Genomic DNA, 14,996 nt, shown 5'->3' on the forward strand with positions numbered 1-14,996 from the left:
GTTTTAACGAAAATGGATACTTTTGACATCAGAAGTAAAACATGCACTCTCATGTACAATGCCCAAATATTTAAGCATGAAGAAATTGACACTGATACATTGCAGAAGAAACATATAATCGCTTACTTGAACTGAAAGAAACATAGGATCAAAACCAGATCTTGTGTTTAAATCTAACTTGAAATATAAAAGTACAATCAGAAGAAGGGATACATGTATTTTAGAAAGTATACAACCAGGATTCTGGATGAAGCTCTATCTGGAGTTGTGAAAAGCTAAAAGATCAAACTCTATATTTTTTGCAATAAGTTGTGTAGGCGAAGTGGAAGATTTAGAAAGGGGGAAATGAATGACAATCGTGTCAGCAAAGCAGTGAAAATGATTCATCCCATGTTGAATCAATGGTCTCGCGTTAGATTCTCCAGGCAGAAACATCTGTTATTCCGAGTTCAACAAACAGAGAGTTGATGTCGGGTTCTTCCAAGAGGCTAAAAGCAGTAAATCCATAGTAGGAGTGGTACAAATCAGGAAAATCCATCGGAAACTTGCTGAAACCACCATACTATAAGAAAAAGTATGACAAAAAGTTAACAAACTTCATAAAGGGGCGTTCAATCCACCAACTTTACAAGTCAGTGTTAAATAATTGAACTCCAACAATGTTCACTATTCAAGTTTGCACATTTGTGGATGAACTTCATCTTTTTCTCTCTTTCTTTTGCACATTTATCGATAAACTCCAACTAACAACTAAGCAATCTAAGCACAAGCTTCCTGACTCGAGATACTAACTCCAAACTTCAGAACTTTATTCAATACCTCAAATACCCCTTAGTTAGTTCAAAAGTCGTGACTAAGGCATCATAAATTTGATGTCGGTTATAGAACTATGCTTTCATGACTCATCCACAGAAAAATTTTGAATTTTTGTTTTAAGAATGAAATCAAACTGAAGATAAAGAGAAGTGATATTACCTTAGACTGGCACGTCAACAAAAATGCCTTCAAAGCCTTCTTATCTATTAAATCGAGGCCTCCTAAAATCCTCAAGGTAGATCCAATCCTGCCACAATATTGCTTTGTTAAGAACAAATTTCCATACTGTACTGGAAAAATGGTCACACATCTACATTTTTCCTTACCAAAATGCGTAACAAGTGTCAGCAGGCTTGTTAGGTCGACCTTGAAATCCTCCATCAGCTGCTTGTTTCTACACGGGTAACTTTTCCGTAAGTAGTTGAAAAAATGTTGGCATAAGAAAGCAACTAAGTTTAGAAAAATCAAAGAGAGGAAAAATTAATTTTCATAAATGTCTTTGTTTCCAATCTACTTGGCTTAGACATTATTTTTCATAAATACGTCTTTCTTTCCAATCTATCCTTGGCTTAGAAATTATTTTTCATAAATATGTCTTTGTTTCCAATCTATTCTTGGTTTAGAAATTATTTTTCATAAATCTGTCTTTGTTTCCAATCTAACCTTGGTTCTTTATTTCTAGTAAAAGTCAAATTTCTAAGCATTACAACGTCCAAGTATTGGAAACTCTTTTATTGTAGTGGTAGGATGATGAAAATGAACCTGCAAGCACCACTCCAGCAACAATGGGACGTTTATTATGGAAGAAGGATTGTCTCTAGAGAGAGGATCATCTTCAATGAAACCCATTAAACGGAGAGATGCAATAGCACAATACGTTCCACCGCCTGTATCACTAAATCCAACCATCCGTAAATAATGATTAACTTGGTGAAATGAACAACACTGGCAACTACAATCAATCCTAGGCCTGATTTTATGAGTTAAAATAAAAGCACGCAGGCATCAAACTTATTAATCAACAGCATTGTCAATCTCACCATGAGATTCTGAGCCAGGAGTTAACCCGAAGCCACCATCATATGACTACAGGAAAGTCATTACAAAAACGTTAAAATGATTAATATTTGCTGTGGGAAGACAACGTAATAAACACACAAACGTCAACATTGTGTCTTTCTTTAAACAAACCTGACAGTTCAATATGTAGGTTTTAGTTTTCTGCCTGTCCATCCCGCTCCAATTCTCAAGCATATAACAGATTGCAGCTGGGTAATTGATAAATGGCATCACAAATTTATTTTCACTAATATTTCAATAATTTAGAAGTAAAGCCACAAACAACTTTCATATACCAGCACAATAGACGAACCGAAGGTCAGCCTCTGCTCCAATATGGATAGGCACAAAGCTGTCGGAACAAACATCGGTGCCAAAGAAATTGGAATTCACATTGTTACACCAAAAATTTTGAAAAAAAAATGCAGAGAATGTGTCATCATTTAAATGATGAATAATAGACATGGATCTAAGATAAAAACCAATTCTCACGTTACAGTTTAAATTTCCACTATAACATATAAACATTTAACTTTAGAAGGTTCACCAACAGTCGTAGCAGTAGTATACATACACCTTGTGTTTTTTGTTCAAAATAAAGATATCTCAATCTTTTTCATTAAGTCATAACCATTTAAAGTTGAATAATGAATAGATGTAAGAGGTACCAATAAATAATCAAATCCAATGAAGATACATTAAAAAGATCAATTTTAATTGATTTTAGATCAATTAATCAATGAACATAAAAGCTTGAAAGAATACCTCCCATCCGATTGTTGAAGGTTTCTCATTGAGATTGCTATTGATTCAGAGTTAATATTGGAGAAGTCATAACCAATAACCTTCAGTATTACAAGGGCACAATATGTGCTCGCCAAGTGACTACCGTTGTGAATTAAATCCTATAACCAGAAATCAACTATTATTGAAAAGAATACGTAGGGGTCTCATTTGCATTGCATTAACTGCATGTCCTAAAAGTAAAAACAGATATTGGATAACATGGGGAAACAGATCATAAACATTAATATACTATCACCAGAGATCCAACAGGAAGCTTTGTGCATAATGTGTTTATCATACCCCATTCTCATCTGGAGGAAACTGAGAACTTCTTGATCCGCAGAATCCATAAAGTTCTCCTGCGTTGAATCCAAAGCTAATTACAAGGCACTTTCCCCATATAAATTTTATACTTTCTTTCTCAAGAAGTTCATACCAGTGGTTTTTTCAGCCTTGTTTGTAGGAAGTGCTTGAAAGGACAAGACCCAATTTGCAATTTTGTCCTTGTCCACCTAAACTTTTTCAAATATCTAATGTTATTTTCTTTTTCGAGTAAGCTTCGGTATTTTAACACAATATATTGGTTAAGGAAATAATCAATGCATAGGGAAATTAAGGTAATTATGGAAAAGCATGTTAATAGGAAGCATTCTGTCATCTCATCATTTTAAGGGTTCTGCAGCTAATTGGATGAAAACCATTACCATGATTAATTAATTAACCCATCATTTTGATCAAAATGTAGATACAAGAACTCGAACAAGAGCTTAAGAAACTCCTCGCAACAACCCCCATCCCTCAAATTAAAAAATCACCTCATTTTCAGCAATTCATGGGCTCAAATAACTAGCAGACATTCCTTTAGACGCAACCGATTACGAAGAGTAAATTTATAATGAGAAAGAAAACATTACGAATTTCAAAATTCTAATTGACAGTCAGCATTGGGTATAAACAAAGGGATAGAAAGAGGAAACCTAAACATTAAATTATAAGACATTTCCAAATTTCAAAGTGAATTCAGGTCAGGAAAAGCGCAATAGAGAGAGAAGGAGAGAGAAATTGAAAATTGAACCCACACGATCCATGGCACCAAGAAGGTCAAGGCCGGAGATGACGAAGTAAGCAAGCGTAAGGTGGTTGATCTCTTGTGTCTGATATTGAAAAGGCAACAACTGGTACATCATCTCCAAGAACATCACATGACGATCTCTATCGAAACCAGAAGAAGAAGAAGAGGGAGAAGGAGTGGAAGAATCTTCAAGCAGGGTCGAATCTGAATCCATGGCGACGCCTCCGTAGATGACCGGAGGACTCCTGCTTTCACTGCGTTACCAAGTGCGATGCTTGGCTTCTTTACATTTCAACGAAAATTAGAAAATTTTAAAATAATTTCTTAAACTAATTAATAATTAATACAACCTTTTTTTCTTTCAAAGCAAAATCAACACTAAAAATGAGTATTACAGACCGACCACTCATCAAACTGATTGAATCGAAGCCAAACGATCCGAGATAAGGAGGTGTTTGATCGGTGGAGTTTGAAAAAAATCCAAACAAACAACATTTTAAACAAATTTCAAGAGCTTAAGCCAATTTAAACCTATCAATTTATTGACTAATGACTTATTTGTACTTTTTCTTAGTCCAGGTAGATTTGAACGTTTATTAAATCGACCATAGTCGGTTTAGGGGAAGTTTGGTCGGAACACCAACTTCGATCAACCAACCGATGTTTACCTCTAGTCAGCCCCTCTCCTGGCTCATATACAATTATCTCGTATGTTGATGTGAGTATTGAAGTCGTCGTTCGTGATTTGAATAGTGATGTTGTGCTCGCTTTGGAGAGTCATTTCCCCATGATGGATTCTGTGGAGCTCTCTAAAGTCATTACCATGTTTAATATTTCTTAAGTCATCGAGGTTGACATTTCCTTGTTGTGGGTCGAAATTATTCCAAATTTCATTTGAAAACTTTTGGTTGACATTTCTAGATTTGCGAATGACATTCAAGCTTTTGTCGATTCTATCAGAGATAGAGATCTCTGTATCAATGGTTTTATTCTCAACTTTCCTTAGACTAACTATCATTGTAATTCGATTACTTATGACTTACCTACCCATGCTTGACGCGTTGGAAACTCTGCTATGTGGCTTAAGGTCATCCTTAATGGACGGATTTTGCCATTCATTTTGAATTTCTTCTAGTGTTCTTTTGTTTACTTTTATGTACCAAAATATATCTACGCTATCCTAAAATCATTTTGACAATTTAATTTATTTTGGAAGTAAAAATGAACTATGATATTTTTTAGTTGTAATTTGTTAGCACTATATTTAGATTTTTTTTTATAGAAAAAGCAATAATTTAAAATGACTAAGTTTTATATAGCAATTTCTATATATTTTTGTCGTTTGGCTTACCAACTTCATAAGTTGGTATTAAATAATTCAACTTCATTAGCTTCGACAATGTTCGCTACTCGAATGTACACATCTATCAAATAATTTTATCTTTTATTTTTTTCTTTTTCATATTTATTGAAAAACTCCAACTAAACAAATCTACATCCCACACTAATTCCTAATTCTAACACATTAATTTCAAATTATGGAGCTCAACTTAGCATCGGAAAATAGTTTAAAGTAGGCTTACAATTAGCTTTTTAAGTCAATTCAAAATTGTAATTTGGCTCTTGCAAGCAAGGATTTTCTAATAATAACAAAATAAATTAGAGGAAAAGAGAAGATAAGAAAAGAATATATATGAATTAAGAAGAGTGTAGGTAAAGATGTAGATAAATCATTTTCATCCTTTTCCTTTAGTAAAATACTAAAATGTAGTTAAACTTATATCACAATTCTACTTTTCTTTTTGTCCCCAACAAATAAAGGTTCTTAGAGGCTTGGAAAAATTTAAAAACAAAGAACCACATTCTACATGAAGCATGTCCCTATATAATATGTATTTTATTTTCAAACTTTTATCATATAACTAATTTCTTATTATCTTGTCTAAACTCTAACAAAGTTCGTATAAAAAATGATATATACTATATCAAAGACTATTCTACTCCCAAATGTTGAACTTAAATGTTCATGACATTTTGCTTCTGTCATCCTTGTGTAAAATTATTCATTTTAACGTTAAATGGTTTTTTCAATTCGATTCTCTTTTTGTTTTTTTTTTCTTTCTTTTTCTTTCTTAATAATTCTTTTTTTGTTTCACATTTATTCTTTTATTTTATACTTTTTTTCTTTTGTCTTTTTTTGGATTTCTTTGTTTTAGAATTTTGTACTATTTTTTTTGTGTTTCTTTAGGGATCGAGCATTGAGCAACACCATATTTAACATAAATGAAACGTAGGACATTGAGTATTGAACATTGAGTCATAGAGCATCCAATAGCTAGTATTTAGTATTGAGTATATAACATAGAGCATATAATATAAGATGTAAGACATCCTTCATTGTCCCAAGTGCATAAAGTAAACTAGTCCAACTCTATGGAATGATCAGAGTATTTGTTATTCAATCAAATTCCCAGCTTCTCATTGATCATAACCAAACATCCAATGTATTACAATTGCTTTAAGCTGGATTACTTTGATTTTGGTATTGGTTGGACATTTCCTGTAATATCGTTTTGTATTTGGTGCTTTTACTCAAGTACAGACAGGGAAAAAGAACTAGGAATTAATCATCAAGGAGATGTATGCGTGAATTGATAGCTTTGTCTTGAAATGAATGCTGGTGGGGGTGGGGATGGGGGTGGGGCTGGTAATCCATGCGGCTCCCAATGCACTCTGGTGCCTTGATTATATCAGACCATCCTCTACATGGGTACTTTGTTATCTCCAGCAACGAGTCTCTTACATCATCTGCTTGAACCATTTCACTATCCTTTTTCTGTCACCAAAATGTTAGTCAAGAAGAATGATTGCTGAATCATTGTGTTATCGGGTAGTTTTGAGAAATTGTTTAGTAGTTTTGGATGAATTGCTTGTTTGATTTATTGTTTGGGTTGTAGAAAGTATGCAAATGTTTTGAGACAAGAAAAGTCTGCTTACCTTAACTTTGAAAACATTAGATACGAGACCTCTATAGCTTGTCACATTTGCATTTGTTACTTCCAAGCCAAGAGCATTTAACGCCTCCATTAAGCTCACAAACCCACCTCGCTTTTTCTCACAAAAAACCTTTATGAAGAACTCGTTTCCATCAATCTGTGCTACTTCCACTTGTGGCTGCAATTATTTAATCTCACTTGTGATTTAGCATCTGTAGTGCATTATATAAAAGGACACATACATATGCACAGACATGCAAAGTTTCTTTTTCCTACAATTAAGTTCTAATGTGTACCTCCATCTGTTGAGTCTTGTCATTGCTAGTACCTTCAGTGTCTTGAAGATTTTGTTTCAATATACTTCCACTTCCTAGTACTCCCATATGGTAACTGTTTTGAGCTTTATCATGTTGGCTCAAAAACTCAGGTAGTTGGACAATATTGTAGTTTCCATTGTTTCCTGAAAGTCCAGTCTTTCCATTTTCATCATCTGAATGCTCTTCCAGTTCATCTCGTAGTTCCTTGACTTGCTTTTGCAACTCCTTCACAAAATCAATTGCATCACCAAGTATTGAGGCTTTGTCCATCTGAGAAATTCACAGAAACTATTTGTTAGAAGATATTGTAAACAGTAATTCGTTGTTTTGGGATATATTGAACTCAAACGAACTGTGAGAGCAATTATGTTAAACTAATTGTGCTAGGGAAGTTGTTTGATTTCATTTCCCAGTGATCCAAACAAGTGTTTAATAGTAATCAATCACCTTAGAGATTTTGGGAACCAATGCTCGAAGGTTATACAGTCGCTCATTTAGTTTTTTTCTTCTCTTCCTCTCAGCAACAAGGTTCTTTGATTGAGGACCTTGTCCTGTCCTCCGGCGGTACTTTGCAATTGCATCATCTTCGTCCTCAAGCCTATCGCTACAATCAGAGATTGAATCAGACCTTCCATTTTCATGTTTGACTAAGTCCTTTTCTTCCCGTTGCTGCTCCTTATATTCCATCATATTCTCCTTGAACTGCCCATGAGTGTTTGATGTGTTCATTATGGACCCATGTATCGTGTCCACTTCTTCCAACTCATTTTCAGCTGAAACCTTGTATGGTTTTCCCTGCTTATCAATGAGGAACGAATCATGTGAACATTCAGTGAAGATTTCATTCTTGTTTTTGTTTTCTGAGCTGTAATTGAACCGTTGCAAGTTCATAGGAGAATTGCAGAGGCGGATTCTGTCTAATGAGATGTCATAACCCACATTGGTGTTTTCTAATGTTAGTGTGACTGAACCTGGTGCCTCAAATTGATTTTCAGAATCTCTTAAAACGACATTTTGATCTGCTACAAATGGCTTTGATTGGATTCCATTTGTTGCATTTACATCAACAGAGAAACTTGTTTCCATGTTGCTTGAATCAATAACGGCTTCTTGCTCCATCCAAACATTGCATTGAGTTGTAACAAAATCTATGACATGTTGATCTTCAGATGCCTGTAAGAACAAAGAATCTATCAAGTACAAATAAATACAGTTGTTGTAGTTTAGTTAGTTGAATTTAACCCTCCAAAAGAAATGCATTTGCTTAAATAAAAGGTTTTTCCCATAAATTTGATTTTTTATGATGTAAGTACAAACAAACTAATATTATTTACATTTATAATGAGAAAACTTTAAACTAAAACTAAACTACTTTTATTACAATTAAAAACATACTTCTAATATATCTAAAACTATCATTTCAATTTCTTTTAACAAATGATTGGTATATGAAAAGAGACAAAGATATCATAATGAAACCAAATATTACCAAAGAAACCGTAGGATTTGAAAATTGAAAGAGTAAATTAGTCTTAGATCTTAAGAAAAAAAAACCATAGGAAGAGTGAGTTTACAAAAAAAATTGAAAAGAAAAGATAAGAAAAGAGAGAGGGAATAATTTTATTTATTTATTTATTTATTTTTAAATTTAGCTTTTGTGATTTGTGATTTGTGATTTTGAGATGAGGTTTTAGAATATCTAATCTCTTTCGAATTTAAATCAAATGAAAAAAAAATGGGATTTTAACGTGAATTTTAGAAAACTTGAAGTTTCTTTTTAGAACATAAATTATAGATTTTGTTTGTTTGTTTGTTTATTTATTTTTAATTTTGAAAATTCATTCTCATTTATGGTTAAAGCCTTTCAAGATAGGGAACATATTTATTTAATTGTTTAGTATTAAGTTACGTAAGATTTAAATCTTAAAGCAAACCTTACAAAAATTGCAATAAAAAAAATCAAATTTTAGAAAAACAACCCAGTAATGATAACAATAGATTAAAAAAACCAAATAAATTGTGATAAAAGATGGTGAATGGTATTTTTATATATAAAAAAATAAGAGCCAATTTTGATTCAAAAAATAAAATAAAACCAAAATTGAAATCAAATTCATGTCAACCATGAAATTTTGATTAAAAAAATTCACAAATTGATATAAAAAAGAAAAAAAAATTGACTTCTAGAGGTTGAATGTTATTGTCTATTTGGTCCTTGGAATTTCAAAAGTGACACTTGAATCTTCAAATTTGAGAGAATAAAGAACTAAGCATACAACAAAAATGATACCAGTTGAAAATTTATTTACATGGAGAAGAATAAACCTATGGGAAGGGAACAGTAAGAAAGACAAAAGAAAATAAAATAAAAAACACGAATGAATATATGATTGTTAGAATAATTGCTATTCAAGTGTCAATCATTTTTCGTTAGTCAACTTTAATGTATAGACCATTTAGAATTATTTTTTTAACTTTGAAGACTCAAATATTACTTTTGAAACTTCATAGATTAAATAGACAATAACATCAAACCTTCATAAGCCAAAAGAGTATTTTGCCCTAAAAAATAAAATCTAAAATCGTTTAGATATATAAATATGTCATTTTGATATAGAATAAAATAGCAGGGACAGTCAAATCTCTAAACCAATAAAATCCATGTGAATAACATCAAATATTCAAAATTTACACAAATTTAATAATGTTTAATGGTTTTGAAGTAAGATTACGTTATGTAAGTTTATATGTTAATCACCAGAAGGTACAAAAAGGAGAAACCCGATAGCCTAAGTGAGATAGTGTATATAGAGATGAGATTACTAGAAGTGTCTCTGTCTATACATGTTTAGCAACGAACAACTCCACTAATCCAAATGCAAATGGAACTAATACTCTGGTCACCGTTGTTTCCTGCAAAGGGATGAAAAAAAAGTGTAACTTCTTGCTGCCACATGTATGTAGTAATATGGTAATGTTCTTTGCAAATGCTACTCACATCGGGGGCGGTCGAATCGGCGGCATTGGAGAAGAGTAGCCAGTTGGGTTCATTTGATAGCAATGTTTGTATATAAACCCTGTTCAACAGAGAACAACTGAGAGATCAAAGAGATTAATATTGGGTATGTGAAGATGATAAGTATGGATGGAATACCCAGAATTTAGAGGCATTGAACATGGCAGTTGATCAAGAAGTTCACAAGAACTAGCTCTTGGGTGTGGGCATATAGTGTCCCTACATTGAATGACTTGAGAAACAGGAAGCACAAGTTCTTCTTCTCCATTACCATTTTGATTATTATTGTTCTCAGTCCCAGCACAACAACAATCCATCCATTCAATACATCTGAAACATGAAAAAAAAAGGAAGGAAAATAAGATTAGGAAAGAGAGAGAGAGAGAGAGAGAGAGAGAGAATAAAGCTAAGTAGTAACTCAACCTAACCTTTGGTCTTGGCTCAATTTCCAAAGAACACAGTAATCCCAACTTTTAGTACCCACAAGGGGTCTTAGTCTCTCCACAAGGTTTATTTGCATGATGACAATGGCTATGATTAGAATCACCTGCATTTATTATTAGAAAAAGAGCAGAGGATAATTAGAAATTATAACATTGGAACATGCCAAAAAAGAAACATCTCATTCAGTAATAGATAGATTTGGTCAGAGAATCATATACTGAAAGAGAATTATGTACAAATTTGAATGAAACAGTTTCCTCAAAGGCACATCAGAGAACCTAGAAGACAATAGCAAGGATCCTCTCCAAGAAAAACAAAAGGGTTAAAAAGATTTGATAAAACACAGTACTTCAATAATTGATAGCAATAGTTAACAACTGGACCATGGGAATGGCATCATACCCTCAAAAGTTTATCAGACAAAAACCCACCGACTCAGACCAATGGCCAACCAAATTGCCACCTTTTTTTTTCTTTAGAAACAAAGTGACAAATAGATGAATACAAACAATGATCAGCTGAAGTAGAAGTAGTACTATACCTTTTGTTCTACAATTGTTTCTTTTTATATAATTTTGGTTGTTTAGTTCAAATTTTGGTAGGTGAATTTCACTCCATGCATGAGAGAGAGAGAGAGATAGAGGCTTTTTATGATATATTTTTTCTGAATTAAATGAAGAAACATGTAGATGAGTTGGTAGGAGGAACAGATTGCATGACCTAAGATACCCCAACTGCCTTGCTAACTTTATTTTAATTACATCAAAATTTATTCATGCTCCCTAAACTAAACTAACAATTTACTCAACTTCCCTTTGTAATGATTTACTCTACGTGTTTTTTATTTTATAACATTTTAGCTTTTAAATTATATACAACAACTCAGTCTATGTGATCATTAGTATTGAGGTTCCAATTAGATTTTTTTACGTAAATAAATCAATCAAACTAGTGAGAGACTCACTATTTTTACTTAATATTAGGGTTAAGGATTAGGGTTTAGACTCACTATTTTTTATTACATCAATGACTAAATTGTCGTATACTAAATTAGTTTACTTACTAAATTGTTACAAAGCTAAATATTATGCCGCTAAAATAAAAGTATATATCGTTACTTTACTTCCCTAAAAATTTTAAAATGAAAAGTGTTTTTTTTTTTTTGGCATCTTTTTTCATGACTCTCAACTACTCTAAACATAGAACTGAATGTTTGTGCATGTCATGATGTTAAGGATGTGATGATTGTATTAATTGTATATATATCCAAACAATTTTAGGTAATTATGACAAAAGTGTATGACTTATTTTCCAAGATTAAAAAACAATATCTAAAAACAAAATAAAACATGCATCCTAAATAAGTATATGACTAATTTAGCATTGAACATTTAAAGTTTGGCAGTTGCGAGATGTTTACGAGATTGCGAAATACAAAAAACAGTAGTTAAAAGCACCCTAAATCACATAAGAACAAATATATAATTCATTTGAGATCAAACATTTGAACTTAAAAACCTGCGAGATGTTTGCGAGGTGAAAAAAAAAAACAAATAACTTATTGACATTCTTTGAAATGACTCTAAATCAACTTGAAATAATTAAAAATTATATTAGGTTTATCCAACTAACGTTCAATATATATATATATAACACAATACATTTCACAAAAAACAATAACAAGAAAAAAACAATAACAAAAAAAACAATAAAAAAGTTTTATTAAAACACACCACGATTCATGAGACGTTCACCGAAGGAGAGGATGAATGGCATCAGTGTAGAAGTGGAAAAGTTCACAACTTTTTAAGAGGGAAGAAAAAAAGATAAGATTTTTCTTTCTTTTCTACATGTTGTTTTACGTTGAAGAAGAGGAAGAGAATGTAAAATTATAAAAAAAGGGTACTTTAGATATTTCACTTCCAATTTGTCATAAAAGTCAAGTTTTTAAAAGTCAATCTTAAAATTAATTTATTCCTCCATTTTCAGCCCATTTTTGACAAATTTTCAACTTTTAGTAGGATTGATGCATATTAAAGTTCTAAATGGTTGGAGTAACAAGCTAAGTCATTTGATATGCTACTCGAATTGTTAAAGAACACATTTCCAACAGATTCATCAACACCTAGTTCATTTTACAAAGCTAAGAAAAATTCTTGTGACTTAGGGCTAGGCTATGACCTAATTTATGCGTGCAAGTATGTGTAACGTACGGTATCTCTCCTAGTCAGTTCGCCAAATACTCTTGTGTACTGATCAGAACAACAAATGATTAAATTGTCTAGTAAAATGCAAACTGCAAAATAGAAAAACAGGTTAGTAGACGACTAAGTCGCGGATCACGCTCTCTTTAAGACGTTTCGCAGCTATTCTCTCTTTGTACAAACAGTTTGATAGCCCCATCGTCTTTAGGATAAAACAGTCTTGGTCTTCAATTAGTTTTACATCGAAGCTAATTGGAATTCACAAACACTATATTTCGGTATGTAGAAAGTGATTTTTTTAGGGTGGGTATGAAAATCGATAGATATTTTTTTGTATATTTTAGGTGAAGAATGAGACTGTATATATAGAAGTGTGGAGGCATAGGCAACCAACGGTCACAATGTTAATGACCAATTAATTTAGAAAACCAAAACGATTATATCAATTAATTTAGAAAATAAAAATGATTATACCAATTAATTATATAACAGTTTTGGTTTTGGAAAGTCAAAAGTCAAAGAAAACGTTTTAGCAAAAATATATATATGTTATTATTTTATTCCTCCAAGCCACGCTCGACCGACGGTGGCATGCGCGTGTGTGGAGATATGGGCATATCTACGTTTGCTTATCACCTCCCTCCTTTCAAAACTTGGATGTCCTAAGGGTCCAAACCCATGAATGAATCGGTGAGTATACAAGGAGACTTCAAGTACGGTGGGAATGCAAGTTATGAATAAAATAATAATAAATATTTCTTTTCACAAAATTTTCATCACACAAAGTATGATTTAGTAGGTAAGTTGTTATGTTTTGGTTGTAGGGAAAGGTTCATGAACATAAGTTTAAATTTGTTTTCTTGGATGTGGGATGACATATAGTTTTGTTTTTGTAAGTTATTATTATTGTGGTTAAGTAAAGTTGAATTATTTAGTATGTAAGTTGTTATGTTTTGGTTGTAGAGAAAAGTTGATAATTGTAAGTTTATTTTTAAAAGAAATTAAACTAGGTAAAGTTTTTGTATATATATATATATATATGTAAAGTGAAAAATGTACAAGTTTATTAATATGTTTCTATTGTTTTCTTTCTATTTGTTTTTTAGGTTCAACTTTCAATCGAGACCATTATGAAAAATAAATTAGAAGTTTATGTATTATTTATGTATTGTTTGTTGTAATTTTGGACAAACTTACTTTTTTTTGGCTAGGTTAATTTTGTAAGAAACTATTGTAACTTTTATTGAAACATTAAATGAATTTTAGTATTTACTATTTTGATAGTTTGAATTGTGTTTAGGTACAAACCAAAATTATTGTGAAAAAATAATACAAATATATATAAAAAAATATTTACAAAATAGGCTTTTGCCCATCAGCATTTCATGTATTTGCTGACAAAAACTATAACTGTCGATGTAATAGATATACACAACCAACATAATTAAATGCCTACATAAAATATTTTCACCTTTAGTGAATATCCTTTTCGCCGATGGTTAATTTCTGGTGTCATCATAGTTTCGTTGGCAAGTCTAGTATTTGTTGACAGTCTCTTTTTTATCGTCGACGGAGGCTCTTCTGATGATCTATGCTGATGGTTTGTGCCGACAGTTTAATATCGTTGGCAAAAGAAAAGCCGACACATTTTTAAAGCTTCGCTGATGATTTTTGTCACTGGCAAAAGGTTAAATTCTTGTTGTATAATGAAGTTCGCTAAATTAAAATATTTAAAACGATATCAACCAAATTAAGTCAAACTCAAATCAAAATGACTAAATATAAACTTTTGAAACTTAGACTAAATTTAAAATAAGTCCAAATCACATATAAAACTTGTAGTTCAACTCCTATGTTAACAATAAATATTAAGCAATAGTTAAATGGATTCCACCGATATGGAGTTTGATGAAAGTGAAACTTGAAAAATTGTACGAGATAAAAATATAGCTGCTAATACAAATGACAAAAGTAAAACCATTAATGTTGATTCAAATGTTGTTCCAAATCCCCCGAATAGAAGAAAGTCAAACAATCCATTGTTTGAGATCACTTTGAGAGGCTTAAAGGTGATCTTAAAGACACTTGTGCTAAATTTAAATACTGTGAAGTTGTGTATGCATGTTATTCTAAATGTTAATGGTAATTGGACTAGGAAGAATCATTTGGAAAATTGCAAAAAGCACCCTTAAAAAAGAAAAGAGAGATCCAACCCAAATGACATAGCTTTCAAATCTAAAGACAATGTTGGGGACAATTCTTTACAACTTGTATGTGAGTCATTTA

General features: G+C 31.9%; 2 protein-coding genes across 4 annotated transcripts; both read right to left on the reverse strand.

The window, feature by feature from the left end:
- Window positions 1-99: 99 nt before the first annotated feature.
- LOC101211424 (geranylgeranyl transferase type-1 subunit beta) lies at window positions 100-3,988 on the reverse strand. Its single transcript, XM_004142699.2, has 11 exons — window positions 3,741-3,988; window positions 3,098-3,173; window positions 2,962-3,020; window positions 2,641-2,780; window positions 2,172-2,227; window positions 2,008-2,084; window positions 1,857-1,902; window positions 1,579-1,703; window positions 1,143-1,210; window positions 976-1,063; window positions 100-562 (listed from the first exon to the last, which is right to left on the reverse strand). Exons 1-11 carry the CDS (start codon window positions 3,945-3,947, stop codon window positions 413-415), a joined length of 1,092 nt encoding a protein of 363 aa, XP_004142747.1. The 5' UTR covers window positions 3,948-3,988; the 3' UTR covers window positions 100-412.
- A 2,065-nt stretch (window positions 3,989-6,053) lies between these two features.
- On the reverse strand, window positions 6,054-11,096 carry LOC101212392 (transcription factor ABORTED MICROSPORES). Of its 3 annotated transcripts, none has more exons than XM_031885261.1 (9): window positions 11,048-11,096; window positions 10,491-10,609; window positions 10,201-10,392; window positions 10,045-10,123; window positions 9,891-9,959; window positions 7,494-8,219; window positions 7,026-7,316; window positions 6,731-6,907; window positions 6,054-6,569 (listed from the first exon to the last, which is right to left on the reverse strand). In XM_031885261.1, exons 2-9 carry the CDS (start codon window positions 10,580-10,582, stop codon window positions 6,357-6,359), a joined length of 1,839 nt encoding a protein of 612 aa, XP_031741121.1. In that variant the 5' UTR covers window positions 10,583-10,609; window positions 11,048-11,096; the 3' UTR covers window positions 6,054-6,356. The 3 variants fall into 3 exon arrangements, with proteins under 3 accessions (XP_031741121.1, XP_004142831.2, XP_031741120.1); XM_004142783.3 differs by lacking the exon at window positions 11,048-11,096 and adding an exon at window positions 10,909-11,024; XM_031885260.1 differs by lacking the exon at window positions 11,048-11,096 and having other exon boundaries at window positions 10,491-10,871.
- Between the last annotated feature and the right edge of the window lie 3,900 nt (window positions 11,097-14,996).

The sequence above is a fragment of the Cucumis sativus genome, chromosome 5 (assembly GCF_000004075.3).
Source record: "Cucumis sativus cultivar 9930 chromosome 5, Cucumber_9930_V3, whole genome shotgun sequence".
Lineage (NCBI taxonomy): Eukaryota > Viridiplantae > Streptophyta > Magnoliopsida > Cucurbitales > Cucurbitaceae > Cucumis > Cucumis sativus.